Genomic DNA, 13,797 nt, shown 5'->3' with positions numbered 1-13,797 from the left:
GCTGAAAGTCTGCTTTCCCCCTAGGAACGAGAAGGATGGATGAAGCCGCCGGGGAGCTGAAGCAAGCGCTCCCGAATGTCTGTGAGAACGTGCAGATCCACGTGGAAGTTCATCAGAAATCGAACAGGTCTCTCTGAACAGAGCTTTTACTTGCTGCAGCTTGTGTCTGTTGCCTTTTTTTCCTTGTGCTGGGCACCTGCGAGAGCTCCCAGCACGCTGCTCGGTGTTCTCTGGAGCTCTCCCGTGAGTTTCCACCCAGCTGCCTCTCCCTAAGGCTGGACAAACCCGTTTCTCTCAGCTTCTCCTTCTGCATGCTGTGATCCACTCTCATAATCAAGTCGGTGGCTGTGAACTCAGTCCAGTGTATCGTTGTCTCTTGTACAGCAGAGCCCAACACCGCACACAGTGCTCCAGATGTGGTCCCACAAACAGTCAGCAGACACTTTCCCTAACTAGCACAGCCTAAAATAACAGGTGGGCTTATTTGTAGCAGGGTCACGCTGCTGACTCATTGACAGCTTGTCCAGCAGTACCCCTGGGTCCTTTTCTGCAAACCTGCTTTTCATCCAGTTGGCGTCTGGGCTATGCTGTTGTCTGGGCAGTAGGTGGGGAGGAAGGATTTCACGTTTACTTTTGTTGAACTTTAAGAGGTTCCTGTCAAACCATGTCTGACCTGCAGAGGTCCCTGTGAACGGCAGCCCTGCTCTCTAGTATACTGACAGCTTTCCCTGCTTTGATGTTATCCATAAAGACCAAAGCAAGCTGCAGTTGCTTTCCATCCCATTGTCCAGGGTGTAAATGAAGATGTAAAAACAGTTGGTCCCAATATTGACAGCACTACCCCATCTTTCCCCACCAGGGTTACTGGCAGCTCTGCTTTGTACTACTAATCACAACGCTTTGAGCCGCACAGTCCAGCCACCCTGCCCATTTATCTCATCCTTATCTTACCAATTGGGCTATCTAAGTGCTATGGAAGAGTGTGTCCAAGGTGTGGCTGAAATCAAGGTGTAAAATATCCAATGCTCTCTTTTTGTCAGACTTAAAAGACAAGGAACTCGGAATTTGTACTAGGTATGCATCACTGAAATTGCAAAACTAAGTTAAAGCCTTTCTGAAATCTTAAAATGCTGTTGCCTTTCCTGTAGTTTTTGTCTCTTCTACTGGAATGCTCCTTATGACATGTCCTCATCTTGGGGTATCAGCTGTCCTCAGGCGTGAAAGCATAATATAGCTTCTAAACTAAGTGTACGAAGTTCAGTCTAGTAGCATGGTTATGAGTTTGTCTGGTCTTCCTAGTGAAACAGTCAAATTGTATAACTGATTTCCGTTCTTGAAATCTTCTAGCTGCGTTATTCCGTGTACCCTGATATGACCGCAGAACAAGTAGTATTCTTTGGCTTGTCTCTTTTAATGCACAAATTAAAAACAAGTATCAAACTTGTTGCTTTTGCAAACAAACTGAATTTGATAGTGGTTTTTTTTTTTGTGCAGAATGTTGGAGGGGGGTTGAGTGGGTTTGGGGTTTTTTGTGTGGCTTGTTTTTTTGGGGATGGTTTGTTTTGTGTGGGTTTGTTTGGTTGGGGGTTTTTTTGTTTGTTTTTTTGGGTTTTTTTTTGTCAGATGGAAGCTGTTTTCCATGAAGTCTTAGTGTATGAAATAAAACACTCTGATATTAACTCATACTTCCTTATAAATGTCAATGTAATAAGTAATACTGTTTCTTTCTTGTTAGTGTGGCCATGAAGGAAGATATCAGGATGAGTGTCTTAAAGCTGTTGAACAGACATAACATTGTGTTTGGTGATTACAAGTGGACAGAGTTTGATGACAGTTTCCTTAACAGCAATGTGAAGTCCGTGTCGATTGTGGATACAGAGCTGAAACTGAAAGACAGACAGGTATTCACAGTCAAGAATGTCCAGCTCTCTTCAAACGCATATGCACTAGTTGTAGGTAGACCAGTGACAGCCTAAGGACACAAGCAAGATAAGGTCTATAGGTTGATGTAGTATCTTTTAACATTAATAGTATTTCCTGGTCTAACCAGGAAAAGGTGGATAAGTTTTTGGGCCTACACTGAAACAGAAGTAGTAGTTTTCAAAGCTGAATGTTATAATTAGTTTTGATTGAGAAATACATTGTATTAAAAGTCTTTTTATGTCCATTCTAGCCTATTGACTTGAGCAAAAGCAGTCTTTCTCTTCATATTTTTAATCTGAATGAAGAAGGACCAAGCTCTGAAAACCTGGAAGAAGAGAATGAAGATATCGTTGCAGCTAACCACTGGGTGCTACCAGCAGGTACCCATATGATATTTCTGGAAGGTCTAGAGCAATTACAATGAAAGAAAATCTTGGACAGGCTAAAAGTGTTTATAGGGTTACTTGTTAAAGGTATTGTTTGTATATATTGTCCTTTGTTGAGGGAACAAATATATTTGGACTTTCTTCTTTATGATTTTGACTGAACTACTGCTGGTGATTCCACAACACATTTACTTCTGTAATACTTCTGGATGGGTAGAAGTAACTGGTCTTGTGGAATCAAATGCACAGTCATAATCAGAAGCATGCAAAATTTTAACCCTACGAGCTGCATTCCAAATTTTTGTTTGGAAACCCACAAGAAACTCATCAGTTTAAACAATCATTTTCTAGAGCCTATTTCTGACTTCCAGCCCCAAGACAGTGCTGCTTTTATATTTGGAAAAAGCAAGCAAGCTAAAGAGATTTAGAGTCCTCAGAGTGCTTCTGAAAAGAAGAATAAGGCTTTGCTCTGCAATAGGGCCTAGCCTGCTTGTTACTGTCTTGTGCTTGGGGAAGTTGGCTTCTGCTCCTGCAAGGAGAGGTACTGGTGTGAGCTTAAGCTCAAAGAGACAGTGATTCTGAGATATTTCTTGCTCTTTCAATGTTGTGAAAAGCCTGACTATTCATTCAATTTCTCTATGGGAAGAATTCAGTCTGATACTTTGAAATTATTTCCATGTTGTTGTGGTTTATAATTGTTCAGTCTTTTTTGCTTTTTTTTCTCAAAGTTATAAACTAACTGCTAGAAATGGTTGATATCCAAATCACAACTTCAATGTTTTATGCATTATTCAGCTACATGCTTTTTTTCATCCTCTACATGCTGATGTTAAAAAAAAAAAAAGAAAAACCAAAGCTGAATGAAAAAATTTGCCTTAGAACCCTCCTTCCCCCCCAACTTTTTGTAGCTCTTTATCTTGGGGAAGTGTAGGTCCATCCTCTGATGAGGGTGGAAAGAATTATATTTTTCTTTTCATGTTAAGAAATTAAGAAGGTTAATTTCTCCTCACAATGTTGGAGGAAACAGAAGTTGTGAAACCGCTGAATTTGTCCATTAGAAAGTAATGTTTGTATTTTGAGAAAAATAACTCATATGGTTTTTTCCATATATTTCAGTTGCTCTTTTATATCTGTTCTCAATCCTTAATTTTAGTTGAGAATAATTTGAAAACTGCTTTGTGCTGCCATGGTAGATTGCAAGTTCCCAGACTGATTTATCCTAAACAGGTATATAATCTATTGCTTTTGCAGCTGAATTCCATGGCCTATGGGAAAGCCTTATATATGACAGTGAAGTAAAATCACACGTAAGTTGAAAATTAATAACAATTAAAATTGCTTGAGGAGAAGTAAGAGTTGAAATGTAGGAAATGTGGCCTGTTTGAAGTTTGCTGCATCCTGTGGAGAAGTTATTTGGAAATCACCAGCTGAAGAAAGAATTCTGATGTCTGCTTGTTACACTTCTGTATTTTGAAAGGTAGTATAGTCTTGGCCATTTTGCAAAGCTTTATATTCCTGTTAAAATCTCTGTATAATTTTTGATAGTTACATACTTCTCTAATACTTCTCTAATGTACACTTAGCAAAAGAAGACAGAGGTGACATTTTGAGAGTAAAGAGCATATCTCAAACACGTATCAATATGTACTATTGTGAAGTCAGCTTTGCAAAAAAACTCAGTTTCCCTGTGAAACTGGGTTCAGTGATGCTCATGCCACAAATTATAAAGAATTTCTTCATATGCATTGCCTTATTTTACAGAAATCAGAAGTTTAACAGCTGGAGGTGTTGTTTTGGTAGCAACTTAAAACTTCCCAGAAGAATTTTACTTTTGATTTAGACATATTCATCAGTCTGTGTGAAGAAAACAGTGAATGTTCCGTAGAACAGAGTAGAAATTTTCTTTATTAAAATACTGCGTCTTATTTTAAGGCTTATTAATTGCATGTTTTTCTAGAAGGGCAGAAGAAAATTGGTGGAAACAAATAACTTCAAAGAGGCATATAAAAATTGTACACAGCATTCTTTGAAATCAGTTCTCTATTTCTCCATTGTGAAGGTCCCGAAAGATCTGTTGTGTCATAGGTGAGGGGTTTTTTTTAGTGAGAAGGCAATTTTGGTGGCTTGCTATTGCTAAAAGACAAGTGTGTTGCTGTCAGCTGAACTTGCAGTGCTTCCTGCCTACTGGCACTTAAAGTGAGGAAACTAAATCACTGCAAGTGTTCAATTTATTGTGTGATGGGCTAATTTCCACCTGGTTTTGTCCCATTAATCGGTCCGCTGTGACCTGTGCAGGCTAGGTGGAAGGGAGTGGGAGTTGAGCTGTGTTTCTGGCAGCAGATAGACAATTCCTTGGTTTAGCGGTAACGTCAGCCAGCGCTGTTACTGCTCATACAAATGCACATGGAATGATTTGACTAGAGTCAGTGCACTACCACTTCAATGCTGGTCAGACATTCAGAAGGAACAAAAGAGTTCCATGGGGTCATTTTCTAGTTTGAAGTTTCTGTGGGTTCATCAAAGGTTGTGATGATAACTGACAGAGCTTGTAGAACTGTAAACGTGAATTAACACATCAACGTTTGTCTGATTTGTAGAACTGCTTTCCAAATCATCTGTGAAATGGCAAGACTAATTAGACCTACTAATATACTAAATAACAGCGAGTCAATCACTGTTGACTGTATGTTGGTGGAAAGTGGTAACTTTTAATGACTAAAACTAGAACTACTTAACTTCTGTAAAAGTAATTCTGGTAAATGTTCATTAATCCATGGAGCTGGCTGGGTACGTTTGGATTCTACAGACTCTGAAACGGTTGCTGTGAATTTTCAAAGTGGTACAGTGTCGATAGCATATTGAAGAACATGCTGGATGAAGTTCAGGTTTTTTGCTGCTGCAAAATGCTTGGGCAAGAGATATTGCAGGAATACTATTGTGTTGTCGTATTGACATGAAGGGATTAAAAACACAGTACAGGTAACAGCAACTGAAAATAATATGGTATTAGATGCTGTTATAGGTAAAAATCAGTACAGATTAACACCTGTGATTTATATTCATTTTGTTGAAAGAGTTTTCTATTTCTTAATTCTAGATAATTCTAAAATGAAGTAGCATTGTTTTTATAAGCAAGCGTTCAGGAAAGTACATGCAACTTCCCTCATTTGGAAGGAAAACCAATCTACAAATTCCTTACAGCAGCCGATACAAGTGCTTGAGTAGAAAGGAACTGAAATGTGACAGGAAATGCTTTGTTTGGGGGGTTGACTGCAACAAACTGAACAAATGTATAGCTGTACAACATCTGAACAGGACCTGGAGTTCAAGCCTTTAACTCTCTATGCTTGGGCAGCTTGTGTTTTAAAGGCAGACTATAAGCGGGACAATGGAGAATGAAAATAATTAAACTTCCTTAAAGCATTTAATTAGTTCATGTAAAAGTTCTAGAACTCTCTTTGTGCCCAGTATGTACTATTCGTTTTCCCGAGGGCAGGAAGGAAATGGATTTCCAAGCTTTGCAGAAAGAAAAGTTGCCTGAGACTAAAAGACATGGGTTGGTTTTTTTTTTGTATACAATAGACATAATTAGGAGATTGCTTCTATTTGTAATTATATTTCCTGATATGTCTCTAATTTGTGTGTCTCTTTTTCTTCTCTTCAATTAGTTACTTGATTATGTGATGACAACATTACTATTTTCTGACAAAAATGTTGACAGCAACCTGATATCGTGGAACAGAGTTGTTTTGCTGCATGGTAAAAATTACCTGTCTTAAACCAAGTAGATTCATTAGCCATCTGTTTATACTTTCCTTCTGGAAGAACTTGTATTGCACTTCTGTATAGTGAATTGACATGATCCAAGACCAGCAGAGAAGTATTCTCTCTAATACAAATTTAGATTAAATGTAATGTCATAATAAATTCAATGTTCCCAGGTACAATGTTTTGCAGGAATTTAAATTCTAAAATTTATAATACAGTGCCAATAGGTTTTTTTAATTTTAATTTTTAAGTGATATTATTGATTTTTTTCTGTATGAAGTACAAAAATAATGCAGATACTGAGGACATTAGGCACCATGTATTAGTTACAGTTCTATCACTGTATTAAAATTTTTTTTAGTAATGTTTAGTTTATAAAACCTTTTGAGGAAACTGGGAAATCAATCTGTGTGTTGTGTTATTAACACCATTTGTTCTGTTGCCAAGGATGAAGGCAGTATTCTAATTAATTTAGTTATTACTATTTCAGTGAAGCTGTAATCTTCAGTCAGTCCTGGTTTACTGTGGAGGTTGTACCGTAAACGAGATTAACATCAACTGAATCCATGTTCCTGCAAAATGCAGCTTGCTATTGATTAATTACAATTTTGTAATGAATTTTAATTCTATTCAAGTTATAACTATTTATCAGTTTAGAAGCTGCAGGATGTTTTTGTTTGGAAAACTATTTATTTCAGTCTGTCTATGAGAGATATAGATATCTCTCGTGATCACAAGTTAATATGGGGAAATTGACAACTGTTGTAATGCAAAATACGTTTATGCTATAATGGCAGTACTGGCTTGGAATGAAAGTACTGTTGTCTGTTTGTTTAGATATTATCAGTTTGTTTAGAATGCTAATAAGCATAAGCCCTGCTAGGGTGATACACTTTGCTTCTGTGGCTGTTGAGTATTTTAACTTTATGGTATCTGCATGCAAACTATTACACTACCTATACTAGTAATTGATATAAATTCAAAGCTTAGCTCTAGGACTGTAGTGCAGTAAGCAACCTTCTCAAAATACCCTGGTATTTGCAATAATTCTCTGCTGTGCTTTTATTCTAAAGTTAGTGCTGTCATGAAATACAGTAGTTAAAAAGATGTTACATGTCATTAACAATCTAATGCAGATTCTGTGTAATGTATGGATTTGTTTTCAAACCAGGCCCTCCTGGAACAGGTAAAACCTCTCTCTGTAAAGCATTGGCTCAAAAGCTGGCAATTCGACTGTCAAACAGGTAATAGTTTTTGGAAGTTTTTTTACTTTAGTTTCAGTTTACTATGCTATTGTTCATTATTCAATAGTAAGGTATTTAACATTTTGTTTCAAGTAAATGGTGCCAACTGCTCCAACTGTTCATAGTTCTTTTATAGTGCACCGGGCTAGCAATAAAATTGATCTGGTAGAGCGACTGGTTAGGATATTTTAATGCCTTTTAAAATGTGTAATTATTTGTGCCCAGGTACGTAAAACAAATTCCAGTGGTGATATAGTCATTTGTTTGTGCTCACATTGTACATCAATGAATATTAAAGGGCAAAGGATGACAGAGTATCAAGGCTGCTGTTTTTATCTTCATGTTCAAGCAAGCCTGTTTTTAATAGGCAGTGATTTTGTAACCAATTTGTTTTGTACTTGCGTTGTCTGAACGCCATAGTCTGCAGAGGTCAGTCTGTGTATCAGACAAGTAATGAGTTAGTCTTAGCAACTTAACACATTGATGTAAAAAAATAAATGATATACCAAATACTAGGTGTAACATAATGTGTAACTATTGGAGTGATCTGACTCTAGCCCAAGCTGAACTGATTATAAACATGGGCTATTGTAATGGGTGGGTCCTAAGGATATCTGTGAAGAGCTAAGTAAATAAGCTTCATGCTTTTACATGTGTTCTCGCCATACTGAACAAAATCTTATGCGAACAGAAGAATGAGGCCACTAGCATGGTAACTGTTACTTAAACTATATATAAATAGTATCTGTTCTAATGTGGAATGCTAATAGCAATTTAATAAAAGGAATTCTAGTGAGACTAATTTTGGGAAATTACTATTAAACTTGAAATGGGTATTATATTTTGAAAAGTAATTCATTTAAAGTACTAATTCACAGAATTCCAGGCTTGCAATGGAGGGAATGAGACTTAGGGAAGTTATTTATTATCACTGACTTTTATTTACAATAGGGTTTATACTTCTTTTTCCCTTCATACTTTAGGTATAGGTATGGACAGTTAATTGAGATAAACAGCCATAGCCTTTTCTCTAAATGGTTTTCTGAGGTATGTATTGATGTAGCTAATTAAGTAAGACTGTGTTTTAGAAATTACACTGTTTCTTTTAAGCTCATAAAATAAGTGTGTGCACCAAGCATTACTCAGAATAACTAATGTGTTTGAGAACACTTAAATAGCTATCGTAGAAAATTATTTTTAAAAAAACAACATGTTTCTGTCTTAAACATGGTAAGGCTTGGAAACTTGTGTGATAAGGAAATAGTTAAACGTATGTGTATGATGTCTTTCTAGAGTGGCAAGCTTGTAACCAAGATGTTCCAGAAGATTCAAGAGTTAATTGATGACAAAGATGCTCTTGTGTTTGTCCTGATTGATGAGGTATGATTCTAATGTACATAAAATTTATCAGACAGTAAATTGGAGGGGAGTGTGATAATGCTCTTTTGTAAAGAACGATAAAAGCATGTTTATGCTTTTCTGTCAGTTACATAACTTTGTGCAGAAGAGTGAATTTTAATCTTGCCTACTGCAGATTTGAGAGATTTGGGAGTAACACAGTATGATTTAGCAGGCAAATTCCAGTTGAAAATGAAGCGAAACCTTCCCTGGTGAAACATCCTTTGCTGCTGTGTGTTTACGAGTATTGTTTTAAACTTCAAAGTAGCCTAGAATTGTATTAATTGTGCTCTTACGTATGTCGTAAAGCTCTAAAAAGTGTTATTATCGTTCAGTTCATTGTCTAGATTCTCTTCAGACTCGCATATGTATGCAACTTAGTAAGTATGCACCTTGTTAGCTTTGTTATATTGGAGTTCCTACGGGGGATTAATTCTAAATTCAATGTATGCATTATTCAGTTTCGTTTGTCCCCCCTGCACCTGAAATTTAATTAAAATGAAAACCACCCTCCATTCTGCTGTCTAAACAGGAATGTTACTCACTGCACTTTGCTTTCTTGGCATTCCTTTCCCTCTCCCTGTAAATTCATACTTAACAAAAGATTTTGAAGATTAAGCTTTAGGTAGCAGACACAAGGATCTGTAGGTGTATTGTCTGGGTTATTTGCTTGCTGCCAGCACTCCAAAGGTGCAATCTTTTATGGGTTTTTTTGGTGTTTGGTGGGGGTTTTTTGCTGTTTTTTTGTTTGATTGGTTGGTTGGTTTGGTTTTTTTGTAGGTGGAAAGCCTCACAGCAGCCCGCAGTGCCTTCAGGGCAGGCACAGAGCCTTCAGATGCTATTCGTGTGGTGAATGCTGTACTGACACAAATAGATCAGATTAAGAGGTAAACTCATATTATTGCAACAGCAAAAGATAATTGACAATTTCAGGATTCCTGCTAAATCTTAATTCCTACTTGGAATACTAAACCAAATTGGTTACTGAACTATTCTTAATGGTGCTAATTGAAAAGAAATAGGAGTAATCATAGAACCATAGAATGGTCTGGATTGGAAGGGACCTTCAAGACCATCGTGTTCCAACCACCTCCCACTAGCCCAGGTTGCTCAAAGCCTCATCCAGCCTGGCCTTGAACCCCTCCAGGGATGGGGCATCCACAGCTTCTCTGGGCACCCTGTATCCAACAGAATATTTTGTGTGTAACTGAGTGAACAATCAAATCTACAGATGGTATACTTCCTTTAAAGCTAGGGAGAGATGCAGGACAGATGGTCATGATATCTGCTTTCGAGAGACAAGAATAAGATCAGTGAAGAATTCATTCATTATTTACAGCTTCTGGATGTCAGTCTAAAGCAGACTGGCACAACACATGGATTGGAAGCAATCATTAATGATGATTGGTCTGCTGTGTGTGCTGGATTTAGTGCAGCGTACCATCTCTTGTTTTATTCCTGCCACTTCCCTCCCCTTTTTTGGACATACTTGGCTCTGTTCACAGAAAGAAAGGTGCCCTAGTATTTGGCCCTGTCTTGTGGCTAATTAAAGGTAAATACATTTTATGTATTCATACATAAAAGTTCACAGACTTAATCTAAAAATAGCTATGGTTTAAGAATGTTCTTTCAACGGTTGTTAGAGCAAGGAGATGTTACTTCTCTTTTAAGCTCATTCCAATGTCATCTGTGGTTAGAATGTGTCACATTGCCAGTTAAACGGTATACTTCCAACTGAATTGAAATGGAAGAACATGTAGATTCAAGGTTTACATTTATAAGTCTTCTTTTAATAATTTTTTTTTGCTGGCAGAAACTATGCCAGTAGGCTCTAGATAGTTAATGTACATCACTTCTAAAATAGGGTTGGAGAAACTATGGACACTTGAGAAACAGCTGAAAGAGAGAGACTATGCATTGAAATAGGTTGGTGATAACTGGCCAAGAGCTTCAGATCATTTAGTGTAATTGCTGGCTGACAAGAGTGATGTGACTGCTTATTGCTTGAAATAGCTTGGGTCATAAGAAGGAAGGTATCAATTTGCCAGTCACAAAAGGAGGTAATTCTTGTACACGTGACCTAAAAATCTGCTTTTATCTTGAAGGTATCCCAATGTAGTTATCCTGACTACTTCAAATATTACGGAGAAAATTGACATGGCCTTTGTAGACAGGGCTGACATAAAGCAATACATTGGACCTCCATCTACTGCAGCAATATTTAGAATATATCTTTCTTGCTTGGAAGAACTGATGAAGGTAATATTTTGAAAGCAAGACTGTAAAATGTCGTATTTTAATAAATTTGACATTTTAATCATACTTCCTGAATAACAAAAATACAAAAATTGCATTCCTTCTCTGTATTTCCACTCTTACATTCAAAATCAAATTCTACAGTATTTAAGTTTTTCATACAACAGTGTATAACTCTTCATTCTAGTGTCAAATAATATATCCTCGACAGCAGCTCCTGACACTCAGAGAGCTAGAGATGATAGGCTTCGTAGAAAATAATGTGTCAAGATTAAGCCTTGTACTAAAAGAAATATCAAGGTAAGATTCTGAAATTCTACATTTTTTACATCTATAGGTGTGTGTGTATATATATATATATATTGAGTTGTGGAATGATGTTCTAAAAGTAACTGAATTTCATAACAGCTAGAGTTCAAAAGCATCTCATTTTTTTTCCTGTTAGGGTTAGTGCAAAACCTGTCAGGGGATAAAAAGTGGAAACAATCAGAATTTACCAACATTTCTTATTCTCGGATCTGCCTGGCTTAGTACTGCTACTGCTTTCTGTTCTGCTGTTTGAAGTCCTCTTGACAAATTGCCGGCTGGATTAGTGAGATGCCTCAGGTTTCAGGGGATGTTGTGAATTGTAATAGAAAACAGAAATATTATTGGCCTCAGTTCCTGCTAAGAAAGTGTCTTGGAATGGCTCGCGATCTACTAAGTCAGTTTTTAGCACTGAGATACAAGTGAACAGGAGCAAAGAGGAAAGGAGTGAAGTGTAAGTGGAAAGTGTTATGATTTGCTGAGTGTGCTAGTAGAGCAAATAGTCTTTCACTGCAGCATAACAGTTCTTGAAACAATAGAAACGATATTCACGATATCAAGCAATATTTTTTTCCAAAGTGCTGGTCCTAGTGGAACAAAATAAAATAACATTCATGAAATCAGGAAAGTGTGTTTTCCTTCTGTTTCTGAAGTATGCAGTCTTAACCAGTGAGGAGTGGAGTAAAAGCAAGTAAGTTTTTCCAGGCATAGAGGTTTGGGCTCTATGTACAGAAAGTGGTTCTTGGAAGAGAGGGAAACATGGATCAAGTAGGTGAGGTAAAGGAGGCTGTATGGAAATAGTGGGAAGCTGGAGATAAGCAGTAGCTGTGAGGTCCAGCCTTCAAAACAGGTTTTTTTTCACGTCCTTCCAAGTGTGGATGGAAGGTTATATCTGTACATAGGCTTTCAGTGTAGAGGTTCCCCCAAATTCATGAGATATGCCATAATGCTTTGGCAGGCAAATGTGACCATGCTGTTTCTGTCCCCTCGCTCGCCTTTCTGTACAGTATAGCCTCCTGCAGGCTGAAGTTGTCTCTTCACTTGCTGCTGCAGCTAAAAGTGCTGCGAGTCCCATGCTGAACTGTGGGTTGAGTTTTTTTAGAGGAACTAATGGGAGAAGCATAGAAAAAGGAAAGGTCTTCTTTTAAGAGTGGATATTTAAAGCAGCACTTGTCTCTGTTTTACTATAGGAGAAGTGAAGGTCTTAGTGGCCGGGTCCTGAGAAAACTTCCTTTCCTAGCACATGCACATTATATTCAAGTAAGTTTATTCTATTCATTATATTTTAGTTTGGTTTTGAGACAGATGGGAAGACATTTGGACACTGCGTGAAGGAAAAGATGGGGCCTAAACCCCGTTTTTAATCTAAATTGCACTGTTTCTGCAGCTTTGTAGACTGAAAAAAATTTGTGCTGCCCTTAATTTAAAATGAGATTGAAGAAGGTAGGTGGGGTTGACCTGTCCAACAGCATTCTACTTTTAATTAAATGTTGTGACAGAACGTTGATATTGGTTCTCTGATAATTTCTTGCTAAAAGAAAACCCTCTGTTGCTTTATAAAAACATATTAATTTGTAAAAAACATTATTTGAAGCAAATCCCCAGTAATAGTGATTGACTGAAGATTTTGCGTAGCTTGACTTTGGCTTTACTATGCTAGCTGGTTTAAAATAAACCTGCAGTTTTATGTTTTGTAACATTTTGAAAATTTTTTAACATGGAAATTAGATATTTCTCTTTTGAATACTGTGGTTTTTAGGTAAAATATTATGTATGCCTATTGCTGTAGTGTGTCTAACGAAATGTTCTCTTATTTTCAGTCCAGCAGTGTTACAATGACAACGTTTCTCCAGGCTCTTTCACTTGCAGTAGACAAACAATTTGAAGAAAGAAAGAGACTTGCAGACTGTGTGTGATACTCTACTGTTTGATAGTTGTCAGTTTTGTTAACACCGAAAACGACATGTTTTTCATGCAAACTGTGCGACTTGTATGCATCGGTGAAACAGATTGTCGACACCTTAACCTGGAATGCCTCATTTAGTTTTTCAAAACATTCATTAATAAACAATTAAGAAATTTCACAGCATATTTTTCAAAACTTTATTTCAAATGCCACTAAGATGATTGTAAAAAATTCTTGCTAAAAAGTCAGTTTTCATTTTTTGCAGTTACTAAAAGTGGGCAGACTTCTGTTCCATGTTTCTTAATCACTAACTTCTGATTTCTTTTATATTTTTAATAGCAATAGCAAGTCAGTCTTTGGATCTGATACTTCTGCCATAACTATTTGTTATTGCTTCTGAAATAACCCGTATGAAACTGGGAAGGATTCAAAGTGCTCAGTGATGGCCCAGACCTTTTATAATGACATCTCTTTATCTTGAGATTTAATATCAAGTAGTACTTTTAAAATTACATCAGATTCAAAAGTTTAAAATCAAGAAATCATTTGGTTGTATTTTGTAATGCTATTTTTTTGTGTTGTTGCAAGGACGTGAACCACAGTGGACCAT

The 13,797-nt window shown here is 37.0% G+C and overlaps 1 protein-coding gene across 1 annotated transcript; it reads left to right on the top strand.

Moving 5' to 3' along the window:
* Positions 1-35: 35 nt before the first annotated feature.
* Positions 36-13,369, top strand: TRIP13 (thyroid hormone receptor interactor 13). The gene is made up of 13 exons (XM_010077216.1): positions 36-127; positions 1,736-1,901; positions 2,174-2,303; positions 3,561-3,616; positions 5,978-6,068; positions 7,249-7,321; positions 8,305-8,368; positions 8,615-8,701; positions 9,500-9,606; positions 10,825-10,978; positions 11,163-11,275; positions 12,472-12,541; positions 13,102-13,369. The coding sequence occupies exons 1-13, from the start codon at positions 36-38 to the stop codon at positions 13,195-13,197; spliced, it is 1,299 nt and encodes a 432-aa protein (XP_010075518.1). The 3' UTR covers positions 13,198-13,369.
* Positions 13,370-13,797: the final 428 nt, after the last annotated feature.

The sequence above is a fragment of the Pterocles gutturalis genome, unplaced genomic scaffold (genome assembly GCF_000699245.1).
Source record: "Pterocles gutturalis isolate BGI_N339 unplaced genomic scaffold, ASM69924v1 scaffold29098, whole genome shotgun sequence".
NCBI lineage: Eukaryota > Metazoa > Chordata > Aves > Pterocliformes > Pteroclidae > Pterocles > Pterocles gutturalis.
This window is presented reverse-complemented; position numbering and strand designations above follow the sequence as displayed.

Excerpts from the sequence above, each read along its gene's own strand:
- TRIP13 (XM_010077216.1), top strand. The coding sequence starts at position 36 with ATGGATGAAGCCGCCGGGGAGCTGAAGCAAGCGCTCCCGAATGTCTGT. Across the intron at positions 8,702-9,499 it reads TGTTTGTCCTGATTGATGAG|GTGGAAAGCCTCACAGCAGC; the intron begins GTATGATTCTAA and ends GTTTTTTTGTAG. Across the intron at positions 12,542-13,101 it reads CACATGCACATTATATTCAA|TCCAGCAGTGTTACAATGAC; the intron begins GTAAGTTTATTC and ends TCTTATTTTCAG.